At 44.1% G+C, this 22,892-nt stretch overlaps 1 protein-coding gene across 1 annotated transcript; it reads left to right on the top strand.

Moving 5' to 3' along the window:
- Positions 1–2,078: 2,078 nt before the first annotated feature.
- Positions 2,079–22,830, top strand: LOC138946908 (cytochrome P450 2F5-like; the record flags this gene model as incomplete). The annotated part of the gene is given in 7 exon segments (XM_070318309.1): positions 2,079–2,333; positions 4,120–4,266; positions 10,820–11,029; positions 12,910–13,036; positions 14,957–15,219; positions 16,315–16,442; positions 20,904–22,830. Coding segments are annotated over 7 exon segments (1,359 nt in total), but the record flags the coding sequence as incomplete, so codon positions are not given.
- Between the last annotated feature and the right edge of the window lie 62 nt (positions 22,831–22,892).

Genomic DNA, 22,892 nt, shown 5'->3' with positions numbered 1-22,892 from the left:
TGATAGACTGAATAGTGTCCAAGAAATATCCAACGTTAAAGTTTTCCGGACGGACGGACGCCGGGACGGACGGACGGACGGACGGACGGACGGACGACTCGGGTGAGTACATAAACTCACTTTTGCTTCGCATGTGAGTCAAAAACGGCTGTGTTTTGAGTAGGAATCCCAGACTGTAATTCTCATTGTGACGCACTTTGCGCGACTCATACTGGTTTTCGTCCTACCTTTCAGAACGGAGTATTTCATGCACTATTAATAGAGATACAGATTTGAAATTGAGCTAAAAGCTCGTTTGGGAGTTGAATAGATGACACACACACGGAGAAGGTCTTCAAATAGTGTTTGGGCGTTCTAGTTTTCAAATCTGAATGTTGTGTTTGGTAGTCATAGTAGACCGTAATATTCTCCAACGTACATCGTGTTTGTCAGGTTATGTGAAGCGTTTTAGCCCTGTATTGCACGGATATTACATGCGTTAGCTACACTGTAGGATTGACTTCCTCAATCCAACGGTCGTAAAATCTGCTTTGACGAATGTGTATCTATGAAAACTAAATAATTAATGATGACGACCGGAAGTCCGGACTCCTGACAGGAGAGCTGGGCGGCGATGCAAACTGCTCGCTGACTAAAATTCAATTAATTATTTGGCATAGTTTTGGAGCAGTTTGGAGCAAATCATTGTAAGTGCTTCTAAATTACAGTACAGCGAATGTCCCTTGAACTTTTTAAGGTCCAAATCGTCAGAAAACTTTCCAAAATGGCGTCTTCGGTATACTATCTTTAAGCTCAAGGTGGCGTCACTATTCAATATTGGCTGAATATGCAAACCTAGGCAGCTGATTGGATTGTGAGTACTACGTGCACGTTAATAGTAAGTGCTAACCCTTACTGCTGAGCCGAATAGCTAACCATACCCCGTAACACACAGCATGACACATACAATGATACATATAGTGTCCTACTGCCCTTGGTAAGGCCGGTCACAGTCACAACATACAGACCAGACATCCCACGCACAATTTTACTTATTACTGCATCCGAGGTTTCAAGTAAAACTCCTTTTCTGTTCCTTCCCTGCAGCGCGTGCAAACACGCCTTCCTGATAAAACTGCATTATTCATAAAAATGTATAATACATGTGTAGTTTCTTATTTATTGCTGCTGTTAAGACGGTTATGCTTACTAGTCTCGTCACGGCCTTGACCTGGGTTTCTTTGTGCTCACACTACTGTGCACAGTGCGAATATTGCATAGCCAATAACTGTTACATGTACAGAAAAGCTTGCGTCAGAAAAAAACCACACACACTCGCCCATGTGTCATATTGTGCAGGGAAATAGTCGGCACAACTTGTGTGACTGTCATTAAAGTGGAACTTCGTGCTGACAATTGGATTTGTCCCTGTGAAAAACTGTTTTGGTGTTCCCCTTGAAAACACCAGTAGACTCAGTTTGGTGTGTGTTCGCTGCCGTGAGAGCCTTGTAGCAAACAACGGGCACAGTTGTGCCACAGATTGTACATGTTCAGAGTTCTACAGTCTTTGCTTGGATTTACAGGACGTACGTAGTGAGCGAGAAAAACAAACGACGTTGGAAAATTCACAACGTGAGAAAACCAACCAACTGCGTGATCAAATTACCTAACGGCGTAAGAAAACTAACTAACAGCGTGATAAAATTACATAACAGCGTAAGAAAACTAGCTAATAGCGTGAGATAACTAACAGAAAAGTCACTAACAGCGGGTGAGAAAACCAACCAACAGCGTGATAAAATGACCAGACAGTGTAATAAAACTAACTAAGAACGTCAGAAAACTAACTAACAGTAACATAATCACGAAGAAGGAAGCTGGAGCAACTAAACGCGAACCCTAAAGCTAGCAGCATGGAAGGGGAATCTCAGTCAGGTTACAGCGCGACGTTGGCCTTAGTGCTGGGAGCTGCGGTCATCATCCTGGCAATCCTCAGGTTCAAATCCAGCAGCTCCAAAAAGCTTGCGCCGGGGCCGCGCGGTGTCAACGCGCTGCGTGGCATGCTGGGAGCAGTGCGGGACGGCAGTTTGGACAAACAGGCCGAGCAGTGGAGCCGCCAGTACGGACCGCTCGTGCTGTGTCGTAGCGTTGTGGGGGACGTGTGTGTGCTGAACACGCCGCGGCTCGTCAGGGAGGTGTTCGCCGGCAAGGACGTGGAGCACCTGACCAACAGCAGGCCCAGCAGCTTCTCCGGGTTCTTCGTGTTCTACAACTACCACGACCTCGCCCTCAGCAGCCCTCACTCCATGAAGGAGTGGCCTAAGATGAGGAAGCTATTCCATCAGGCCATCAAGGTCAGTCTCTGTCTCTGTCTCTGTCTCTCACTAACAGCAGCCCTCACACCATGAAGGAGTGGCCTAAGATGAGGAGGCTCTTCCATCAGGCAGGTTAGTAATTGATTTTTTAGCGAGTGGTTATCGACAATTAATGACCGGTAATTTTTAATGAGTTGGGGCATTCTGACCAATCACAGGATCTGTTTCATCAAAACTCAAACTTGATTGAATTACAATTGTTGATAACCACTCGCTAAAAAATCCATTAACAACTAAACCTGCTGGCGAGGCGCATTGATACAGCCTCAACTAGTCTCGGTTAGCTTTGAGGGTCATTTTACAAGTAGGAAATATGAAGGCCAACGAAATACCGAGACCATAAGGTATGCGAAGTGATGACGTCGAATACGTGACGTAAGTTGATGCATGAATTCTTCCGGACTACGTAAGTCAATTCCAAAGATCCTTTTGTGAAGAAAAGAATTTGTTTTAGAGTTTGCTGTCCAGAAACCCGTCAAAAAAAAGGGAAAATGTGTGTGAAAGAAAAAAAAACAGGAGCAGAGTGATACGATAGGAATACAGAGACATATTTTTTGGGACTTGATCCTTGCAGGTAGGTGGACTGAAAGTAGTGTGTGAACTGAACAGAACCAATTCTGTTTACAACCGCATGAAAGCAGGAAAGAGATCGTCGTCAGATTGAATTACAATAACATTAACATGCTTCCATTTGAAACTTCTCGGTCTTTATCGTGAATTGACGCCCTCCCAAAGTCTAATTGAAGCCCTCCGTCGCTTCGCTCCGTCGGGCTTCCATTACCTTTGGTCGGGCGTCAATCCCCGATGAAGACCTCGAAGTTTCAAATGGAAGCATGTTAATGTGTAAATGATATAGAGAATACTACATGGCTTGCTGTGTCGTACCAGATTTACACGAGTTGTTTTTTTAAATATTGAACTGCGAGCGAAAGCGAGCTGTTCACTATTTGAAAAAGCAACGAGTGTAAATCTGGTACGGAACAGCAAGCCATGTAGTATTCTGTTTATCCTACATACTGTACTTACGTGTATTTTACTGAAAATGTCCTGCATTCGAGGCAGCTAAATTGAAGACGCTTGTTTTAGAACCTCGATCTCTTCTAAAGCCTCGTGCGGCTATTACGTCAAAGCAAAGAAACGTCACTCTGAAAGTGTGGCGTGACGTGTTAGTTCTAAAGATTCATCGAGGGTAATTAGCGAGCGCAATTTGTGTTTCTATAATGACGTTTGTCTCGGTGACTTTGGCATCATAAGCAGTGGAAAAACAGGTCCCTGCCAGACTTGCTTGACATGACCTCATTTACATGATATACACACGTGTGATTTGAACGATTATTATCTCACGGGTGTCTCTCTCACGTATGTAGGATAAATAATGTTTAACCCTCCAAACTGAAAACAATCCCATATTCCAGACTGAGTCAAAGACTGCTTGACCAACATTTTAATTGACACAGCGACGCCTCAATAGTCGGGAATGAAAAACTATCAAAGACATTCATCGTAATTACGTAATCGCGTGTTAAGTTTGACGTCATTGTGTGTTACAAAAGTTTTGTTTCATTGTGTGTTAAATATCACGTAATCGCGTGTTAAGTTTGACGTCATTGTGTGTTACAAAAGTTTTGTTTCATTGTGTGTTAAATATCACGTAATCGCGTGTTAAGTTTGACGTCATTGTGTGTTACGAACAGTTTTGTTTCATTGTGTGTTAAATATGACGTAATCGCATGTTAACTTTGACGTCATTGTGTGTTACGAACAGTTCTACGGGGACGGGGTGGAGAGGATGGAGAGCAGACTGCAGGAAGAGTTATGCCTCCTGACCACCGAGCTCCAGGCAGCGTGCGGTCAGGACGTGAACGTGGATAAAGTCATCTCCAACTCTGTCCTGCGTGTCGTCCTCACACTGGTGGGTTACTTTGACACCAATGTTAATCAAAACATTTCATTCAATATAATACAATACGTAGAGATTACACACGTTTCTATTTTTGACTCACATTGGGAATCCCGACTGAGTGAGAGACTTTTCCTGTTTAGTGGGGCACTTGTCGAGACAGAGATACCGAGAAATTGTTTATCAGTCGCCGAGAAACTATTGATCACATATAACTCGGTCACCGAGAAATTATTTATCAGTCACAGAAAAATTATTTATCACATATAACTCAGTCACCGAGAAACTATTTATCAGTCACCCAGAAACTATTCATCAGTCAGTAGGATACTATTTATCAGTCACCAAGAAACTTTTATTAGCCACCTAGAAACTCGAAAATTTTAAAAGTAAATTTTGATTTGATTAATATACTTACCCGACTCACATCTAGCATTAACCTCTGGTTTAAGTGCCGGGACGCTGAACTACGCTTCACCCCTTAAGGGGAAGTAACCCTAAAAAAGAACAGCCTAGACCCCGTAAACTGGGTCACAGGTCAAGGCATACCGTCACGTGACTGAGCACGCGAGACCGCCGCCGCCATATTGGAATACTTCACTCGAAACGAAGCGAAACATTCATTTTTAGGGTAAATTAGAGCGGGGTAGGCGGGAGGGTATTAACGATGTGAGTCGGGTAAGTATATTAATCAAATCAAAATTTACTTTTAAAATTTTCGATTAAATTACATATCTTATCCCGACTCACATCTAGCAGATTGCTAATGTAGGTGGTGGGAAAGAAACTCACTCTACAAGTTGGAGAGAACCTGCCCTGCGGCTACCAAAGCCGGAAAGGTGTTGGTCCCATCCTGACGAGTAAACAGATTCTCAGTGAAACTCACTTATTTCTGGTAAGAAACCGGCCTGCTTCAACCATGACTGGTAAGCAACCACTACCATCCCAGCGGGTATTAGAAAACCCGCCAAAAGTAATAAAGAAAGACGTCCTAAAAAACGTCCAAAACACCTATGTGAGGCCGATCGAGATTTGCCTGATCGCAGAACCGCTGAATAAAAGAGCCCAAGCTCAGGCCCCATGAGTTCTAGGCGAACTCAGAGGAAGGACAGAACGCTCCCCCCCCCCATTGACTGCCACACTCATAAGCTTGTTTAATGAGTGTGAAAGCCCATCTAGCCAGTGCTTCCTTGCACAAATTTGACTCTATCCGTCCAAAACGAAAGAACCAAAGAACTGGTCTGGCACTCCAAAATGAGCCATGCAAGAATGAGTATGTCCAAAATACCCAATATCTTGCGTGAGACCCAAAAAGTACGTAAACAAAAGACAAAAGGCTTGAAGACAGGGCCCTTTTCACGCTGGGCGTAAAAAGAGAAATGACTTGTCTAGTTCTGAACGATGTTTCTCCAGACTAATGAAACATCGTCTTCCGCCAACAACAAAAGTTCGTGGAACATCTTAGCATCCTCGTGAACTTTTTTGTTTTTGTTTTTGTTTTTTTTGCTTTTTGGTCGCAACCACCCATAAATTGCTAATGATAGTAAAAAACCACCAGATAAGGTCAAATTAGATAAATAACCCTTTCACATAAAGTCTGTTGAGACCTGAGTGAAACAGCCGAGTGAAAAACCTTAAGATTCGCTGCAACAATGCCAGACATCTGGATGACTTGTTTTACAAGTACAGCGTAACAGACAGATACAGAGATTCGTGAGTTACGTCTTCCAGAAGCCGAAAAGAGCGCCAAACTCACTGACCTGTCTTGATCGTAGCTGACGAAAAGAGTGAACAATCTCTTGCAATCAGCAAGACCAGGAAGACAGTCCTAACTCAAAAGAGAGCTGTGAAAGTTCGGAAGACAACAAGACATGTCTTCCGATGCGAGCGAGTAAAACAAAACGAACCTGTGCGGCGTCTCCCGCCTGAATAGAACAAAGAGTTCCAAATGACCACAAGTGAAACACCCTCCGAGGAGTGAAGCACTAAAGGATTATGGCTTGAGTAAACCACAGCACCATAGTCCCATGAGGTAGACGCTAATGTTCGTAATGAACCAGAGACAAACACTTGTCCCTTGTTCAATGAAAAGATGCAAGGCAAAAAACCATCTGACAAACTAGACTCTTTACAAAGAAGAGTCGAAAGAACGTCTTAAAACCGAAAACAAAGGAAATAATTTGTAGACCGGCGAGACTGCAACCTCTCATCAAAAAATGAACCGAGATTGCTCCTCAACAAACCAATGCGGCTTAAGCAAAAGCGGCAAAAGTCTTAACTTAATTCTCACTAGCAAGTAGCTATGAAAATTAAATCGACAAGGAAGGGAGCAAGCGTCAAAGTGGGCGCTTGCTGTTGTGCCGAACACAGAACGATCAGTACGTAAGGCTGTCCGCTCAAAACTGAATAGGACGAACCCTGTAGGCTACCGTCAAAACATAATGTGAAAGTATGTGAGACCTCGGGAAGGCGTGAAGCCCCCCAGGCCTAGGAGATAGACGTCAGCTCAAGAAAGACGTGACCAATCTCCTCCCGATAAACGGGTGATACCTGAGTACAGGATATCAAGCCCTCATTAGCGAGGAAAAAACCCTCAAGATAGAGCATAAGTGTCCCTGAAGTTCCTAAACTATAAGGGACAAACACCTCCAAAGAACCAAGCTGTGAATCCAGCTTGATCCAAACGATTAGCCAAAAGTAGGCCACTACTGGTGCATGACCTGCTTTGAGTGTCTACCCAAGCAAGACCGAGTGTATGACGCAGTCCTGCTTCCTGCGTTAAGAGTCCAAGTCTAAGAAAGACAAGGACTCATAACCCTCATGGGTTGTGACAGAAAAAGCCAAAGAAAGACCATGGCTATGAACTGGACTGTCAATACCCGTCGAGTAAGTTAAACAAGAGTGCCAAAACCGGCAGTCCTGTTGCCCACAAACTGAATTTAAATCTTCTTGCCAAAACAGAAGAAGTTAAAAGAAAGTCCGAACGACCTCCTAAAGAGGCCAAAAAAAAGTGCATTCAAAGGCCGACAGCTGTCGTGAATGACCGCCTATCTACTCAAACAAAGTCTGTCATCCGCTTTCTACCTAAGTAGAATGCTGATCAGACTCGTAGTAATCCGAAAAAGTTTCGTGATAAAAAGAGGTCTGTGTGCTCAGCGAAACAGAAAACGATAAGTCCAACTGATCACAAGTTATCCTCTCCAGTCCATGCATGAGCAGATGGAGATAGTACGAGGAAGCCGCGATTCTGGTTGAACGACAGCAACCGAACGTGCGGGAAACACAAAGGCCGAAGCCTGGAGTGGCATGAACGAAATAGCTGAAAGCCGCAGTGCCCGTAGGTCAGTCTGCTTGTAGGCAAATGACTACGTAACAAAGCCAAAAACAGAAATCAAAGCAACTACTGGTCGGCATACCGAAAACCAGGAAGCCAACCTGTCAAAAGATTCAAAAGACGAAGTGTCTTCAAGAAAAAAACCTGGAATTAATTTTGCTGCCAAATCGAGAGTAACCCTGAGTTTGGCCGAAAAACCAGAACTAGTCTGTTCATCGATGAAAGACCAAAGGTCAGACGCGGGGACCGACGCAAGCTGTATAAAAGATGCCATCACGTACAAAACCTTATCATCCGAGACAGGCGAAGCTGAACAGGAAGTAAGATACAAGGCATCACTGCCCCCAACGACCCAGAACCCCAAAGGGTTGACGTCGTAAGTTGCGAACAGGAAAGAACAAAGTGCTACGATTACCCGGAACGCCGGAAGACGAACCAGAAGTAGCCGAAAAACTCCAGTGCAGAAGTACCCGCAACACCGTGGTGGTGCGAACTGATGCTAATGCGTACGATCCTTCACTCGCCCAAACAGCCGAAGCGAAATCGGAAGTGAGAGACCTCGTGTAAACACGGCGTGGGAGAAACGGCGTGCCGGGACAGACATCTGCTCAGTGTTGACCTTAGCTAAGGTCGAAACGTCTTTAACACTTGCGTCATTCCGGAACTCAAACGGATCCAGGGAAGACCTAATAGAACGAGAGAGTGTCCAAAGGAGTGTCTCAGAGAGAGAGGCAAGATCAAGAGGGTACCTGCCTGTCTCTTCCAAACCAATAAGAGAACCTTCTGTGTAGACAAGGTCTGTCTTGACGGTAACCGTCCTCCCTAAGAGTGGACAGCTACGGCGTGACCGGAAGGGCTGCACTCAGTAGGGCAAAAGTGTCAATAAGGTTCTGAGGCCGACGGCCGAGTGAAAACCTGCGCGCAAGGGCAGATACACTAGCCTGTGGAAGTCGGACAGTGGTAAGCCAAGGCTTAGCAGCGACTGGAGCCTGACCATGAGCAGAGAGGAGAGGCACCGTGCCGACAGTCAGGGAGCTCGCCGTGCCTGGAAAGCTTGCTAAAATATTAGAGAGCTCATAAGCAACTAAAGAAGACTCAGAGAACTGAAAACCTTCAGCTGCTGTTGGTGCTGGGCGGAAGTCACCCACCGCTGATGGTGGGGGTAAGACAAGTCCAGCCTATGAAACAACGCCGTCAGAAACATATTGTAAGCGACCTGTGCTGCAATAGCTAAGGTTGGCTTCAGCTTTGACGGTAATTGGAACTCAACGTCGTCATCATAGAATGAGAGATGATCGTCGAGCTCCGACTCCACTTCCGTATGAGTCGAAAAGTCCGCGTGACTCGCCGAGTCTTGGACATGATCAACCGGAAGCGAGGCTGACTGCAAACCGGAAGTAGAACTTCGGTGCAGAGCCTGCATGGAGCCAAACTTCCTGCCCAGGCGGAAGTGGTGACGCAAGTACACCGACGGGGGAAGTCATAGACAGCCCGCGTGCACCTTGGTCTCCAGATCAATGTAACATTGATTGCATTCCCGCGTCAACATCCCGTGAGCTCCGCTTCGTATGAGTCGTATGCCCCGGGTATGTCGAACTTTCACTCCCTGACCTATGAGGCGGGGGAGCTACTAGTTGCGGTCTATGCGGAACGCTTTCGCCAAAGAGCCTGGCTACCGGCGAACCCATGTAACATCGATTGCATTCCCGCGTCAACACCCCATGAGCTCCGCTTCGTGTGAGTCGTTTGCCCCAGGTATGTCGAACTTTCACTCCCTGACCTATGAGGCGGGGGAGCTACTAGTTGCGGTCTATGCGGAACGCTTTCGCCAAAGAGCCTGGCTACCGGCGAACCCAACGTACCTGAGGAGAGTGCCTGCTGTGCAGAAGCAACAGTGTCCCGAGGGACCATCTCTCCGAAGCTGGCGTGCGCCAGTTATCCCGCCCGCAAGTCCGCTGACGTGACTGTGGCCAAAGGAGGCAACCGGATGCGGGAAAGTGAAGAAACATCGCCAACACCCTTGGGCGGCGAACGCAACTCATCTCGCGTAGCCTGTAGATCGGCGGCAAGTTGCTGCTGTTGAGAAAACATGGTATACATATGCGAGGAGAAAGAAGAGAAAAGGGAAGAGAAATCTTGCTTATCACTCTTCTTAGGCTTAGCCGAACGAGCCCTACTCCTGTTATAGATTCTTTTAGAACAGGCATGGTAGGGCTTGCTGGTACAACAATATCAACCGAAAGCGAAAAATTAGACACCGGTTTTACAAGAGTAACCGTTGTCCCTTTGGGTTTATCTTTATCTGACTACTAGCAGGGGAAGAATCAGCAACTAACTGTCGAGTATTAGGCTTTTTCTTCTCTTTGTCCGCCATGTTGAAAACAACTCACAGAGAGTAGAACAACAACAAGGTTGACGGACACAAGGCAAAAATTCAAGTAAAACAAACAAAGAACGATCTCACCAATACAGCCGTAGAAGCAGAGACCGTGAAGAATAACCGGGGTGAAGATAAACTGCCAACCAGGCAGCTGGCTGAAAGCCAAAATGCGTAGCTCGAGAGAACAACGTCCTAGCGCTAGGACCGCTGAGGAAAGAGTGAAGTATATTCCAATATGGCGGCGGCGGTCTCGCGTGCTCAGTCACGTGACGGTATGCCTTGACCTGTGACCCAGTTTACGGGGTCTAGGCTGTTCTTTTTTAGGGTTACTTCCCCTTAAGGGGTGAAGCGTAGTTCAGCGTCCCGGCACTTAAACCAGAGGTTAATGCTAGATGTGAGTCGGGATAAGATATGTAATTTAATATGTATCACACATAACTCGGTCACCCAGACACTATTACAGTGTTCTAGATGATCGAACGTGTAGCAAAGACCTGTACGCGTACGTGTAGATATTGTGTCACCCGTGACTCCAAATCGAGTCATACGGTTGTTTTGCTCCAACTGACCAAGACTGCAGATCTTGGCAAACGCATGACGTAAAAACTAGATTTGATGACGTTACCCGTACACGTTTTGTACACGTGCTGAATCCCCCGAAATCGGCGTATGCTGCCTGAATGGCGGGGTAAAAACGGTCATACACGTACAAATCCACTCGTGCTTGAAAACGTGAGTGAACGTGGGAGTCTAAGCCCATGAACGAAGAAGAAGGAGAAGTACACGTGCTGAAAAGTTTCACATTTAGATACACCCATTGATGCCATATAAGTGAGTGTTGCTGACCCCAGGTGACGGGCGAGTGTCCAGAGCCCGGCCTGGTAGCGACCACCAAGCGGTGTGACACTGGACTCAACCGCATCTTCAACCCCGTGACGGACCTCGTGCTGACCGCCTTCCCCTGGCTCCGCTACCTGCCCCTCCTCCCCTACAGACACCTGTGTCGAGACTTTCTCCAGGCCAGGGAGGAAATGATGGACGGACTCTTCACACAGGGCAAGGTCAGTGGACTCTAATGCAATTGGTAAGGTGGAACATGTCAATAACGAATCAATCAATCAATCAATATGAAGCTTTTATTCCCCCCTCTGCTTCTTTACCTCTGTAAACTTGTAGAGCTAGTTATTTTTCGATAATGACCCAGCAACCAAACAAATAACGAGCCAGCAACAGCCTGAATCCTCGATAGTGCAATGGGTTGAGAAGCTGTTCTGTTTCGGTACTACTTTTGGGACTGAAAAGTTCCGAACGCTCTAATGTACGAAGTATACATTTCTGGAGCAAACGATACAAACATACCGCATTTAAATTAACAACTACAGGCCTGAACACATGAATCTCCATATAAAATCCATGAGTTCGGTTGTTTTCTGAATCTAGATCTGCCGTGTACAAACCGTTCATCACAAGCAAATTCCCAAGGCAAGTAACTCATACTCTAGCGACAAGAGTAGTTCCCCTTCTTTTAACGCAGTTTCTTCGACAACACTGACTGCAATCCGACGGTCAGTTTTTAACAATATTTCATTTTATAAACAGATCACACGCAACCAAATGCACACATCTCATCAATTTAAACAACATAAAGCGGTTTCATACACTATTTTCCCCAGAAAACTGAACTTCATACAGTAATTAACGTTGGAACACGGGTGCAAATGTTCGTCTGCTAGTCCCATTTGACGAAAGAACATTATCTTAAGCGATACTAAAACATAAAAAGAACACACAATATCTGCCTTTACCGCCACAGCAGAATAACAGCATATCTGTGTACTTGATTTTAGTCCAAAACAGGGAAACTGACAAGAAGTGTAAACAGAATGGAATGATTTGCACGGAACTATACAACCGCGCATTAGTCGATCGCCTGCGCAGGTTGACTGGTTGAGTGATTCGGATTCGATCAAACTTTCGCACAAAAACTCCTGTTTTCTTTGAATAACTGAAGAAAGGAGGAATAAAGAGGTTACACACCTCGTCTCAGTGATTATTAAAAATAATGGTCTCAGTTCGCGGTCATGAAAAAGCTCGCTGAAGCTCGCATTTTTCATGATCCGCTAACTTCGACCATTATTTTTAATAATCACTGAGACTCGGCATGTAACCTCTACATATAGCGCGTATTCCGTGGGTACAGTTCTAAGCGCTTGTCGAAGAGTTGTCAACACAGGACTAACAAAGAAACTAACATCTACAGACGGACACGAACCCTATCACACACTAGCAAACCCTGATAAACATACAACACACAACTGTTTAACAACAATGTACACATCAATAGCTAGGTCCAAAAAAAATAATATTAAACACAAACAAAACACCTCTCACAGAGCACAGCACAAGAATGTCTTTTGGGGCACAACACATCACGTCCAACATGAAAGTCGCAGCCCGCTACAGGAAGAACTGTTCAGGCCTAACCCCCCTTGTAACGAATCGACCGAGGATTGTATTGGGTTTGGGTTGGGGGAGGGGGTTAAGAGAGTGTCCAAAACGTGGGATTTCCAATAAAGACCCGTCCATTTAACGACCGTTTTTTTCTGGACATTTGGAAGGTCGCAGCTGGGAGGTTTGGGTGTAGTGTGTGTTCCAAAGGAATTCACAAAAGTGGTCTTTATTGACAGGTGGTCGTTATGAACAGATGAATTATATTGAACGAAAAAAAAAAGCTTGTGAGGAATCCTGTTTGGAGAATCGACCGTTGTGTGTGGGTGGTTGTGTCTGAGAGGTGGTCGCCAAGGCAGGTTGGACTAAACTTTTGTAGGCCTATATACTTATTAGAGATTGTATCAAAGACTTTCAGGCTGCGATCCCGTGGGACAGCGGGCAGCGATGGACGCCCACCCACCATTGTCACCGAGGTCAATATTGTTTGCAGGCAAGTCACGTGAGCGGCACACCGCGGGGCATTGTGGATGTGTTGCTGGATGAACAGGACAAGGGAGAGAACAGCTGGATGACTGACGACCACATCCGCGGACTTCTCTTGGACACTGTTGCTGCAGGTGTGTGTGTGTGTGTGTGTGTGTGTGTGTGTGTGTGTGTGTGTGTGTGTGTGTGTGTGTGTGTGTGTGTGTGTGTGTATGTGTGTGTGTGTGTCTGTGTGTGTGTAGAGAGAGAGAGAGAGAGAGAGAGAAGAGAGAGAGAGACAGACAGACAGACAGACAGACAGACAGACAGACAGACAGACAGACACAGAGATGTTCCTTAGATTTAGATAAACAATTTAAGGCGGAACTTTTACCACACTTGAAAACATACTCCAGAAGGTGACGTCATAATGGGATTTTTCGTCTTGGAAAGGTGAAGCCATTTTCAAAATTTCCGACAAACTCAATATAAGGTACACTGATGTTTCCGTCGTCAATGTTCAAACAACCCTAAATATCAGTATTTCAAACTGTATCTGTAGAAGATGAGTTATTTAATAATAATAATAATAATAATAACTGGACATTTGTAAGTGCCTAACCTATGGCTCTAGGCCCTTTACAAAAGAACACATACAGAATAGAATATTTTCATCTGTTTGTTGCACTGACGGGCTGATGTATTTTTGTTGGCGGTTCCAGCCTTCCAAAAACATTCCAAAGATTGCCTGACATCGTTCTCGCAAGCGACTTGGAAAATTGTCTGAGCTAAGTTCATTAGGCCCACAAAAAAAAGTCTGTTTACGGTAACATAGGCACAAAAAAAATAGGGTCGGTAGGTCGGGATTTAAAAAAAAAAAAAGTTCTCAAAAAAAAAATATTTTTAAGTTTTTTTTTTAAGTCTGTTTTTTGGGCAAAATAACTTAAAAAGAATTATTTTTAAGTTATTTTGCCCAAAAAACAGACTTTAAAAAAAAAAATAAAAAAAAAAAATCTTTTTTTTTTCTTTTCCCAAATGCCAAAAAAAAGTCTAGGGTCGCGCGAAAAAATAGGGTCGGTCGGGATACCGTAAACAGACTATTTTTTGTGTGTGCCTTATATGTACGCAGCACACGTGTTTGTCTGTCTGTCCACTGTTAAAGACCACGGGGTCAAAGTACCGTGCTTGTCACGATTTGTTGGGGCAATAAATTAAACCGTTCCTACTTCTTCATCTTCTTCACCGTTCGACGGTTGTGTCAGTCATAATCTCAGGCCTGCTGATCTTATGAACTGGCAATTTCGGCGCAGGTCTTCCACAGTTCCCCACAGTTTAGCATCGGGGGGTTGTCCTCTCTGGCCAGATCCGGTCGCGCAGGGGGGCAAGGAGAGGGCAAGCTTGTAGAACGTGATCCGGAGTCTGTTCATCCTCGCCACAGTCACGCAGAGCTGTAGGTGCAACGCCTGAGCTTTTCAACGTTCCAATAACTTACCATTCTTGTCTTTTGAACGTTCCAATAACTTACCATTCTTGTCTTTTGAACGTTCCAATAACTTACCATTCTTGTCTTTTCAACGTTCCTATAACTTACCATTCTTGTCTTTTGAACGTTCCAATAACTTACCATTCTTGTCTTTTGAACGTTCCAATAACTTACCATTCTTGTCTTTTGAACGTTCCAATAACTTACCATTCTTGTCTTTTGAACGTTCCAATAACTTATCATTCTTGTCTTTTGAATGTTCCAATATCTTATCATTCCTGTCTTTTGAACGTTCCAATATCTTATCATTCTTGTCTTTTGAACGTTCCAATATCTTACCATTCTTGTCTTTTGAACGTTCCAATAACTTACCATTCTTGTCTTTTGAACGTTCCAATATCTTATAATTCTTGTCTTTTGAACGTTCCAATATCTTATCATTCTTGTCTTTTGAACGTTCCAATAACTTATCATTCTTGTCTTTTGAACGTTCCAATATCTTATCATTCTTGTCTTTTGAACGTTCCAATATCTTATAATTCTTTTTTTTTTAACGTTCCAATAACCTACCATTCTTGTCTTTTGCTTCCAGCCTTCCTGACGTCATCATCGACCCTGAAAACTCTCTTCCTCTACCTGATCCACAACCCCCACGTGGCACGCAGGATACAGACAGACATCGATACCCACCTCGGGGAGAGAACTCCGCAATTACAGGACAAGAGTGATCTCCCTTACGTGCAGGCGGTTGTCCTGGAAACGCTGCGTCTTGCCTCCACTACGCCAGTTGGACTGCCCCACGAGACCACTGATGACGTCACCGTGGATGGCTACACTATACCCAAAGGAGCCACGGTAATGTATGGAACATAACTCAGATAGAACCCCAGACACTAAATGTGGCTCCAGACACACGTACACAGACCTCAGACAGCCGAGGATGTAGCCATGATGATAAGTACTGTTTAACGCCCTCACAGTCAAACCATATTAGGGGCATGTTCCCGGTGTAGGATCCGGTCCGGTCCCCCCTCTGAAGTAGTCCCCCGGGGGACCAATTCGTGGCAAAAACTGCCCTATAATGGTCCCCCCTTAGACATCCAGCCTCGTTTTTCTTAGGCATTCAAACCATTTTCAATCTATATCTTCGTCCGGTATTATGTAGTGCACAGACAGCAATCTCTTTGTTTGACTATATTTTGCAGAAAATAAAATAGATCTGATTTATAATGCCGTTCAAAAGAAAAATCACATGAAATAAAATGAATAATAAATAAATACTGATAAGAAGAAATGAAACCAGTCTCTGATTCTTTCCTTTCTTTTCTCTAAAATTGCTGGTAACATTACTAACATTGTAACAAGAAAAACGAGGCTGGATGTCTAAGGGGGGACCATTATAGAGCAGTTTTTGCCACGAATTGGTCCCCCGGGGGACTACTTCAGAGGGGGGACCGGACCGGATCCTACACCGGGTTTAACCCCGTCTTTAGATGGGGGGAAAAAAAGAATAGAAAAAAGAAAAAAAAAGGGCCACCGCAAGGGAGGGATGGTCGTCGCGCTCTAGCTCACGGTCAACGAGACAGACAGACAGACAGACAGACAGAGGAAGAGAGAGGCATAGCCAGAGAGAGAGAGAGAGAGAGAGAGAGAGAGAGAGAGAGAGAGAGAGAGAGAGAGAGAGAGAGAGAGAGAGAGAGAGAGAGAGAGAGCGACAGAGAAAGACAGAGAAAGACAGAGACAGAGACAGACAGACAGACAGACAGACAGAGGAAGAGAGAGGCATAGCCAGAGAGAGAGAGACAGAGAAAGACAGAGACAGAGACAGACAGACAGACAGATAGATAGATAGATAGACAGACACACAGACAGACAAAGATAATTTACTCCACAAGGCAGGTGGAAATAGAGCACATCAGCTTGATCTCGTCGCCGTTGTTTTTGTCCCAGGTGTTTTCAAATTCTGTGCTGTTCCACTACGACCCACACATCTTTCCCGACCCGCAAGCGTTCAACCCTGACCGTTTCCTGGACGACGAAGGTCAATTGCTGTCAGCCAATCATCCAAGGAGACAGAGGTCAGCTGACTTGTTCTTTCTGTTTGAATTTATTTGGCGTTTTTTAATTTTTTATTTTGTGTTTTATGGTATAAATTATACATATATAGTGCAGTTTTATAGTTTAGCCCAGTCCCCTGTCATTGGCTCTCATGTTCATCAACGACGGGCGCAGTGGCCTAGTGGATAAGACATCGGCCTCCTAATCGGAAGGTCGTAAGTTTAAATCCCGGCCGCGGCCGCCTGGTGGGTTAAGGGTGGAGATTTTTACGATCTCCCACGTCAACTTATGTGCCTTATCCCCATTCGTGTGTACACGCACGCACAATACCAAGTGCGCACAGAAAAGATCCTGTAATCCATGTCAGCGTTCGGTGGGTTATACAAACACGAAATACCCAGCATGCTTCCCCCGAAAGCGGAGTTTGGCTGCCTGAATGGCGGGGTAAAAACAGTCATACTCGTAAAAACCCACTCGTGAAAAAACATGAGTGAATGTGGGAGTTTCAGCCCATGAACGAAGAAGAAGAAGAAGAAGAAGAAGAAGAAGAAGAAGAAGAAGAAGAAGATATTCATCAACGAAGCCAAGTGTGCATCAAATAATAATAATAATAATAATAATAAGGGTATTTATAGGGCGCAAATCCTAAAATAGTTCTAAGCGCCTTACAATCTTAAATATAATAATCTTAATAACAGCAACAATACACATTATAAAAAACGCTCGCGCTGGACCCGAGTACTCTTCAGATTGGCTCGCTCCCCCAGTATGAAAGTTTTTGTCTTGTGCACGTTTAAGACCAAGTGATTGATCTGTGTGAATTACAGGCATTCCCTTTGCTATATAAATACATTGCATGCGAGCCGAGGATGTGCGTGGTGACTGGCCTTTCTCTTTTATTTGTAATTTGATCACAGTGAAAATGCACACACACACATTCACACACACACACACACACACACACACACACACACACACACACACACACACACACACACACACACACACTCTCTCTCCCTCACTCCATCTCTCTCTTCCTCTCTATCTCTCTCTCTCTCTTACACACACACACACACACACACACACACACACACACACACACACACACACACACACACGAGTACAGACTCATGCACGCACACACACACACACACACACACACACACACACACACACACACACACACACACACACACACAGTAACACTAACACATGTGCACAAAATGAACACACACACACACACCGCGCGAGAGAAAAAGACGTCAAAGACTTTTGACCGTGACGTAATCTTTTTATGACGCTATATTTCTCGTAAATGTGTGACGCGTTCGGCTGTTCTATGAGACTGCCTGGCTGGCTGTGGCTCCGCGAATTCCCCGCGCCGCCAAGTCGTTTTTTACATTTAGTCAAGTTTTGACTAAATATTTTAACATCGAGGGGGAATCGAAACGAGGGTCGTGGTGTATGTGCGTGTGTGTGTGTGTCTGTGTGTGTGTGTGTGTGTGTGTGTGTGTAGAGCGATTCAGACTAAACTACTGGACCGATCTTTATCAAATTTGACATGAGAGTTCCTGGGTATGAAATCCCCGAACGTTTTTTTCATTTTTTTGATAAATGTCTTTGATGACGTCATATCCGGCTTTTCGTGAAAGTTGAGGCGGCACTGTCACGCCCTCATTTTTCAACCAAATTGGTTGAAATTTTGGTCAAGTAATCTTCGACGAAGCCCGGGGTTCGGTATTGCATTTCAGCTTGGTGGCTTAAAAATTAATTAATGACTTTGGTCATTAAAAATCTGAAAATTGTAAAAAAAAATAAAAATTTATAAAACGATCCAAATTTACGTTTATCTTATTCTCCATCATTTGCTGATTCCAAAAACATATAAATATGTTATATTCGGATTAAAAACAAGCTCTGAAAATTAAATATATAAAAATTATTATCAAAATTAAATTTTCCAAATCAATTTAAAAACACTTTCATCTTATTCCTTGTCGGTTCCTGATTCCAAAAACATATAGATATGGTATGTTTGGATTAAAAACACGCTCAGAAAGTTAAAACAAAGAGAGGTACAGAAAAGCGTGCTATCCTTCTTAGCGCAACTACTACCCCGCTCTTCTTGTCAATTTCACTGCCTTTGCCGTGAGCGGTGGACTGACGATGCTACGAGTATACGGTCTTGCTGAAAAATGGCAGCTACTTGACTAAATATTGTATTTTCGCCTTACGCGACTTGTTTGTGGTTTATTTCGCATTTAGGTCCCAGGTAACATTATGAAGTTTTAATACGATCAATCGGACCTATTATCAAGTTAGTGTATCAACTTTTGAACGAACTGCGCCCAGTAGTTTCCCAGCAATAAGCTGTTAAGTTGAGACACACACACACACAATTAAAGTCTGCTGGACCCTTGTACTAGCGTACTCGGGGAAAAACAAATAAACAAGTCGCGTAAGGCGAAAATACAATATTTAGTCAAGTAGCTGCCATTTTTCAGCAAGACCGTATACTCGTAGCATCGTCAGTCCACCGCTCATGGCAAAGGCAGTGAAATTGACAAGAAGAGCGGGGTAGTAGTTGCGCTAAGAAGGATAGCACGCTTTTCTGTACCTCTCTTTGTTTTAACTTTCTGAGCGTGTTTTTAATCCAAACATATCATATCTATATGTTTTTGGAATCAGGAACCGACAAGGAATAAGATGAAAGTGTTTTTAAATTGATTTGGACAATTTAATTTTGATAATAATTTTTATATATTTAATTTTCAGAGCTTGTTTTTAATCCGAATATAACATATTTATATGTTTTTGGAATCAGCAATGATGGAGAATAAGATAAACGTAAATTTGGATCGTTTTATAAATTTTTATTTTTTTTTACAATTTTCAGATTTTTAATGACCAAAGTCATTAATTAATTTTTAAGCCACCAAGCTGAAATGCAATACCGAAGTCCGGGCTTCGTCGAAGATTACTTGACCAAAATTTCAACCAATTTGGTTGAAAAATGAGGGCGTGACAGTGCCGCCTCAACTTTCACGAAAAGCCGGATATGACGTCATCAAAGACATTTATCAAAAAAATGAAAAAAACGTTCGGGGATTTCATACCCAGGAACTCTCATGTCAAATTTCATAAAGATCGGTCCAGTAGTTTAGCCTGAATCGCTCTACACACACACACACACACACGCACGCACACACGCACATACACCACGACCCTCGTTTCGATTCCCCCTCGATGTTAAAATATTTAGTCAAAACTTGACTAAATATAAAAACGCTGGCGCTGGACCCGAGTACTCTTCAGATATTCACACACACACACACACACACACACTCTCTCTCCCTCACTCCTTCTCTCTCTCCCTCTCTCTCTCTCTCACACACACACACACACACACAAACACGCACACACACACAAACACGCACACACACACACACACATGCACACACAAACACTACCACATCTCCATTCTAAAACACGTCACGTTCCAAATCAAAAGACGACATTCTATTTTCTTACGTCACTATTCTTGGTTTACAGTACCATTCGGCGGCTTTGCTACGAGTATGGCATAGTCTTGGTTTGCCGAGACCTTGCACCGTTCTATCAGACTGCCTGGCTGGCTGTTGCACCGCGAATTCCTCCCACCGCCAAGTCTTTTTTTTGTGGTTTATTTCGCATTTAGGTCCCAGGTAACATTATGAAGTTTTAATACGATCAATCGGACCTATTATCAAGTTAGTGTATCAACTTTTGAACGAATTGCGCCCAGTAGTTTCCCAGCAATAAGCTGTTAAGTCGAGACACACACACAGACACACAGACAGACAATTAAAGTCTGCTGGACCCTAGTACTAGCGTACTCGGGGATAAACCTTAAATGGAAACACAATCACGTACACAATACACAATTCAAAAGATTCTATCGTTATCAACTAGTCTCAGATGTTGCTACACATAATGATGGGACACTTTTTGTGTTTTTTGTGAGGTAATGACAAGACAATTCTGTAATCTCTAGATGTGATTTTTGTTTGTTTGTTTGTTTGCTTAACGCCCAGTCCACCACGAAGGGTGATATCAGGGCGGTGCTGCTTTGACATTTAACGTGCGCCACACACAAGACAGAAGTCGCAGCACAGGCTTCATGTCTCACCCAGTCACATTATTCTGACACCGGACCAACCAGTCCTAGCACTAACCCCATAATGCCAGACGCCAGGCGGAGCAGCCACTAGATTGCCAATTTTAAAGTCTTAGGTATGACCCGGCCGGGGTTCGAACCCACGACCTCCCACTCACTGGGCGGACGCCTTACCACTAGGCCACCGTGTTGCGGTTCTAGATGTGAGTGTATCACAGTTTATTGTTATTCACCAGGACTGTGCGATTCACAGCAGCATGTTTATTCGTGTTTCTGCTTTCAATCTGAAGTACAATTGGCAATAGAATCATGTTTCTACTTGCAGTCTGATGCCGTTCGGAATTGGAAAGAGGGTCTGCCCTGGAGAGAACTTCGCCAAGTCACGTGTCTTTCTCTATGTCACCACGATCTTACAGCACTTTGACATCGTCCCGCCGACACAGCACGAGCTACTTCCGGTCGCCGGCTGTTCGAGGAGCAACGGCATCGCGGCGGAAGTAAAGCCTTACCACGCCGTCTTCAGACCCCGGGGACAAACACACAGCCACATTTAGCCAACTCCAAACGACACCCAGCTAGCCACAAACACACAGCCACATTTAGCCAACTCCAAACGACACCCAGCTAGCCACAAACACACAGTCACATTTAGCCAACTCCAAACAACACCCAGCTAACCACAAACACACAACCACATTTAGCCAACTCGAAACGACACCCAGCTAGCCACAAACACACAGCCACATTTAGCCAACTCCAAACGACACCCAGCTAGCCACAAACACACAGCCACATTTAGCCAACTCCAAACGACACCCAGCTAACCACAAACACACAGCCACATTTAGCCAACTCCAAACGACACCCAGCTAACCACAAACACACAGCCACATTTAGCCAACTCCAAACGACACCCAGCTAACCACAAACACACAGCCACATTTAGCCAACTCTAAACGACACCCAGCTAACCACAAACACACAGCCACATTTAGCCAACTCGAAACGACACCCAGCTAGCCACAAACACACAGCCACATTTAGCCAACTCCAAACGACACCCAGCTAACCACAAACACACAGCCACATTTAGCCAACTCGAAACGACACCCAACTAGGCACAAACATTCAACCACATTTAGCCAACTCGAAACGACACCCAGCTAGCCACAAACACACAGCCACATTTAGCCAACTCCAAACGACACCCAGCTAACCACAAACACACAGCCACATTTAGCCAACTCGAAACGACACCCACCTAACGGTAAACCACAAACGCACAACCACATTTAGCCAACTCCAAACGACACCCACCTAACCATAAACACACAACCACATTTAGCCACAAAGTTTACGCCCGTTGGTGCCAACATGATCACAGATTGGTCCGACTTTGACCCCTTATAGTTTAAGGTGGTGATTTTGAGATTTCAGCAATTCCTTTGCCCTGCTTTTAATAATAATATTGACAATAATAATAATAAGTGCGAACCTCAGTAAACTATTAAACTGTTGGAGTATTTTTAAACGCCATTTTTTTCGAATGCAGGATAAGTAGTTTAATGTAGAAGATGTTCAAATTTTAGTCGATTTGTAAATACAGATGTTTTTTGTAGTGGCAATGGCCGCTATTTTATTTTGGACACGAGTTGTTTTGTGGATGCTTTGGGGCAAACGTTTGCCATTTGATACCTGTCTATAGTATACACTTGTTAGCTATTTCTGTGATGTGACCAGAAAGAGGAACCTTTTTGTGACATGACTGCCTTGCGAGGTATTTCAAGAGTCAGTTTATAGTTATAGCCAATGTTTTTTTGCAATGTTATTGCAGTTTTTGTCCCTTCCTTATAAGTGTTAAGTGTTGCCAGACACGTGGTACTGTTGGGTGTTTTGCGAAGTGCTGATTTGCACTATTTTGGGGGTGTACCGTTATTGGTATTTGAATTTCTTTGTATGCTAGTTTCGTTCTTGGTTTATGCAAAGGCGGCAGCCTTGGTCTACCTGTCAGTTCTGGTAGTTAGATTTCTCTTATGTTAGTTTTGTGCTTGGTTTATTCTGAGGCGGCAACCTTGGTTTACCTGTATTAGTAGTTAGATGTTTGTGTATGCTTATGAGCTCGGGCTTAACCTCCCTAATGTTCGAGTGGTGTAGCTTGGTCTTTCTTAGGCCCAGAACCCCTGCCCGATGTTCTCCTGTTCAAGGACTGTTTTATGATTGTTTTCTTCAGTGAATATGAATTTGAAAAATTACTTGAATCTTGCAATTGTTGAGCAGATTGTCTGTTTGTCTGTTTGTCGTATCGTGTGTTTGT

Source organism: Littorina saxatilis, linkage group LG14 (genome assembly GCF_037325665.1).
Source record: "Littorina saxatilis isolate snail1 linkage group LG14, US_GU_Lsax_2.0, whole genome shotgun sequence".
NCBI classification, from domain to species: domain Eukaryota; kingdom Metazoa; phylum Mollusca; class Gastropoda; order Littorinimorpha; family Littorinidae; genus Littorina; species Littorina saxatilis.
This window is presented reverse-complemented; position numbering and strand designations above follow the sequence as displayed.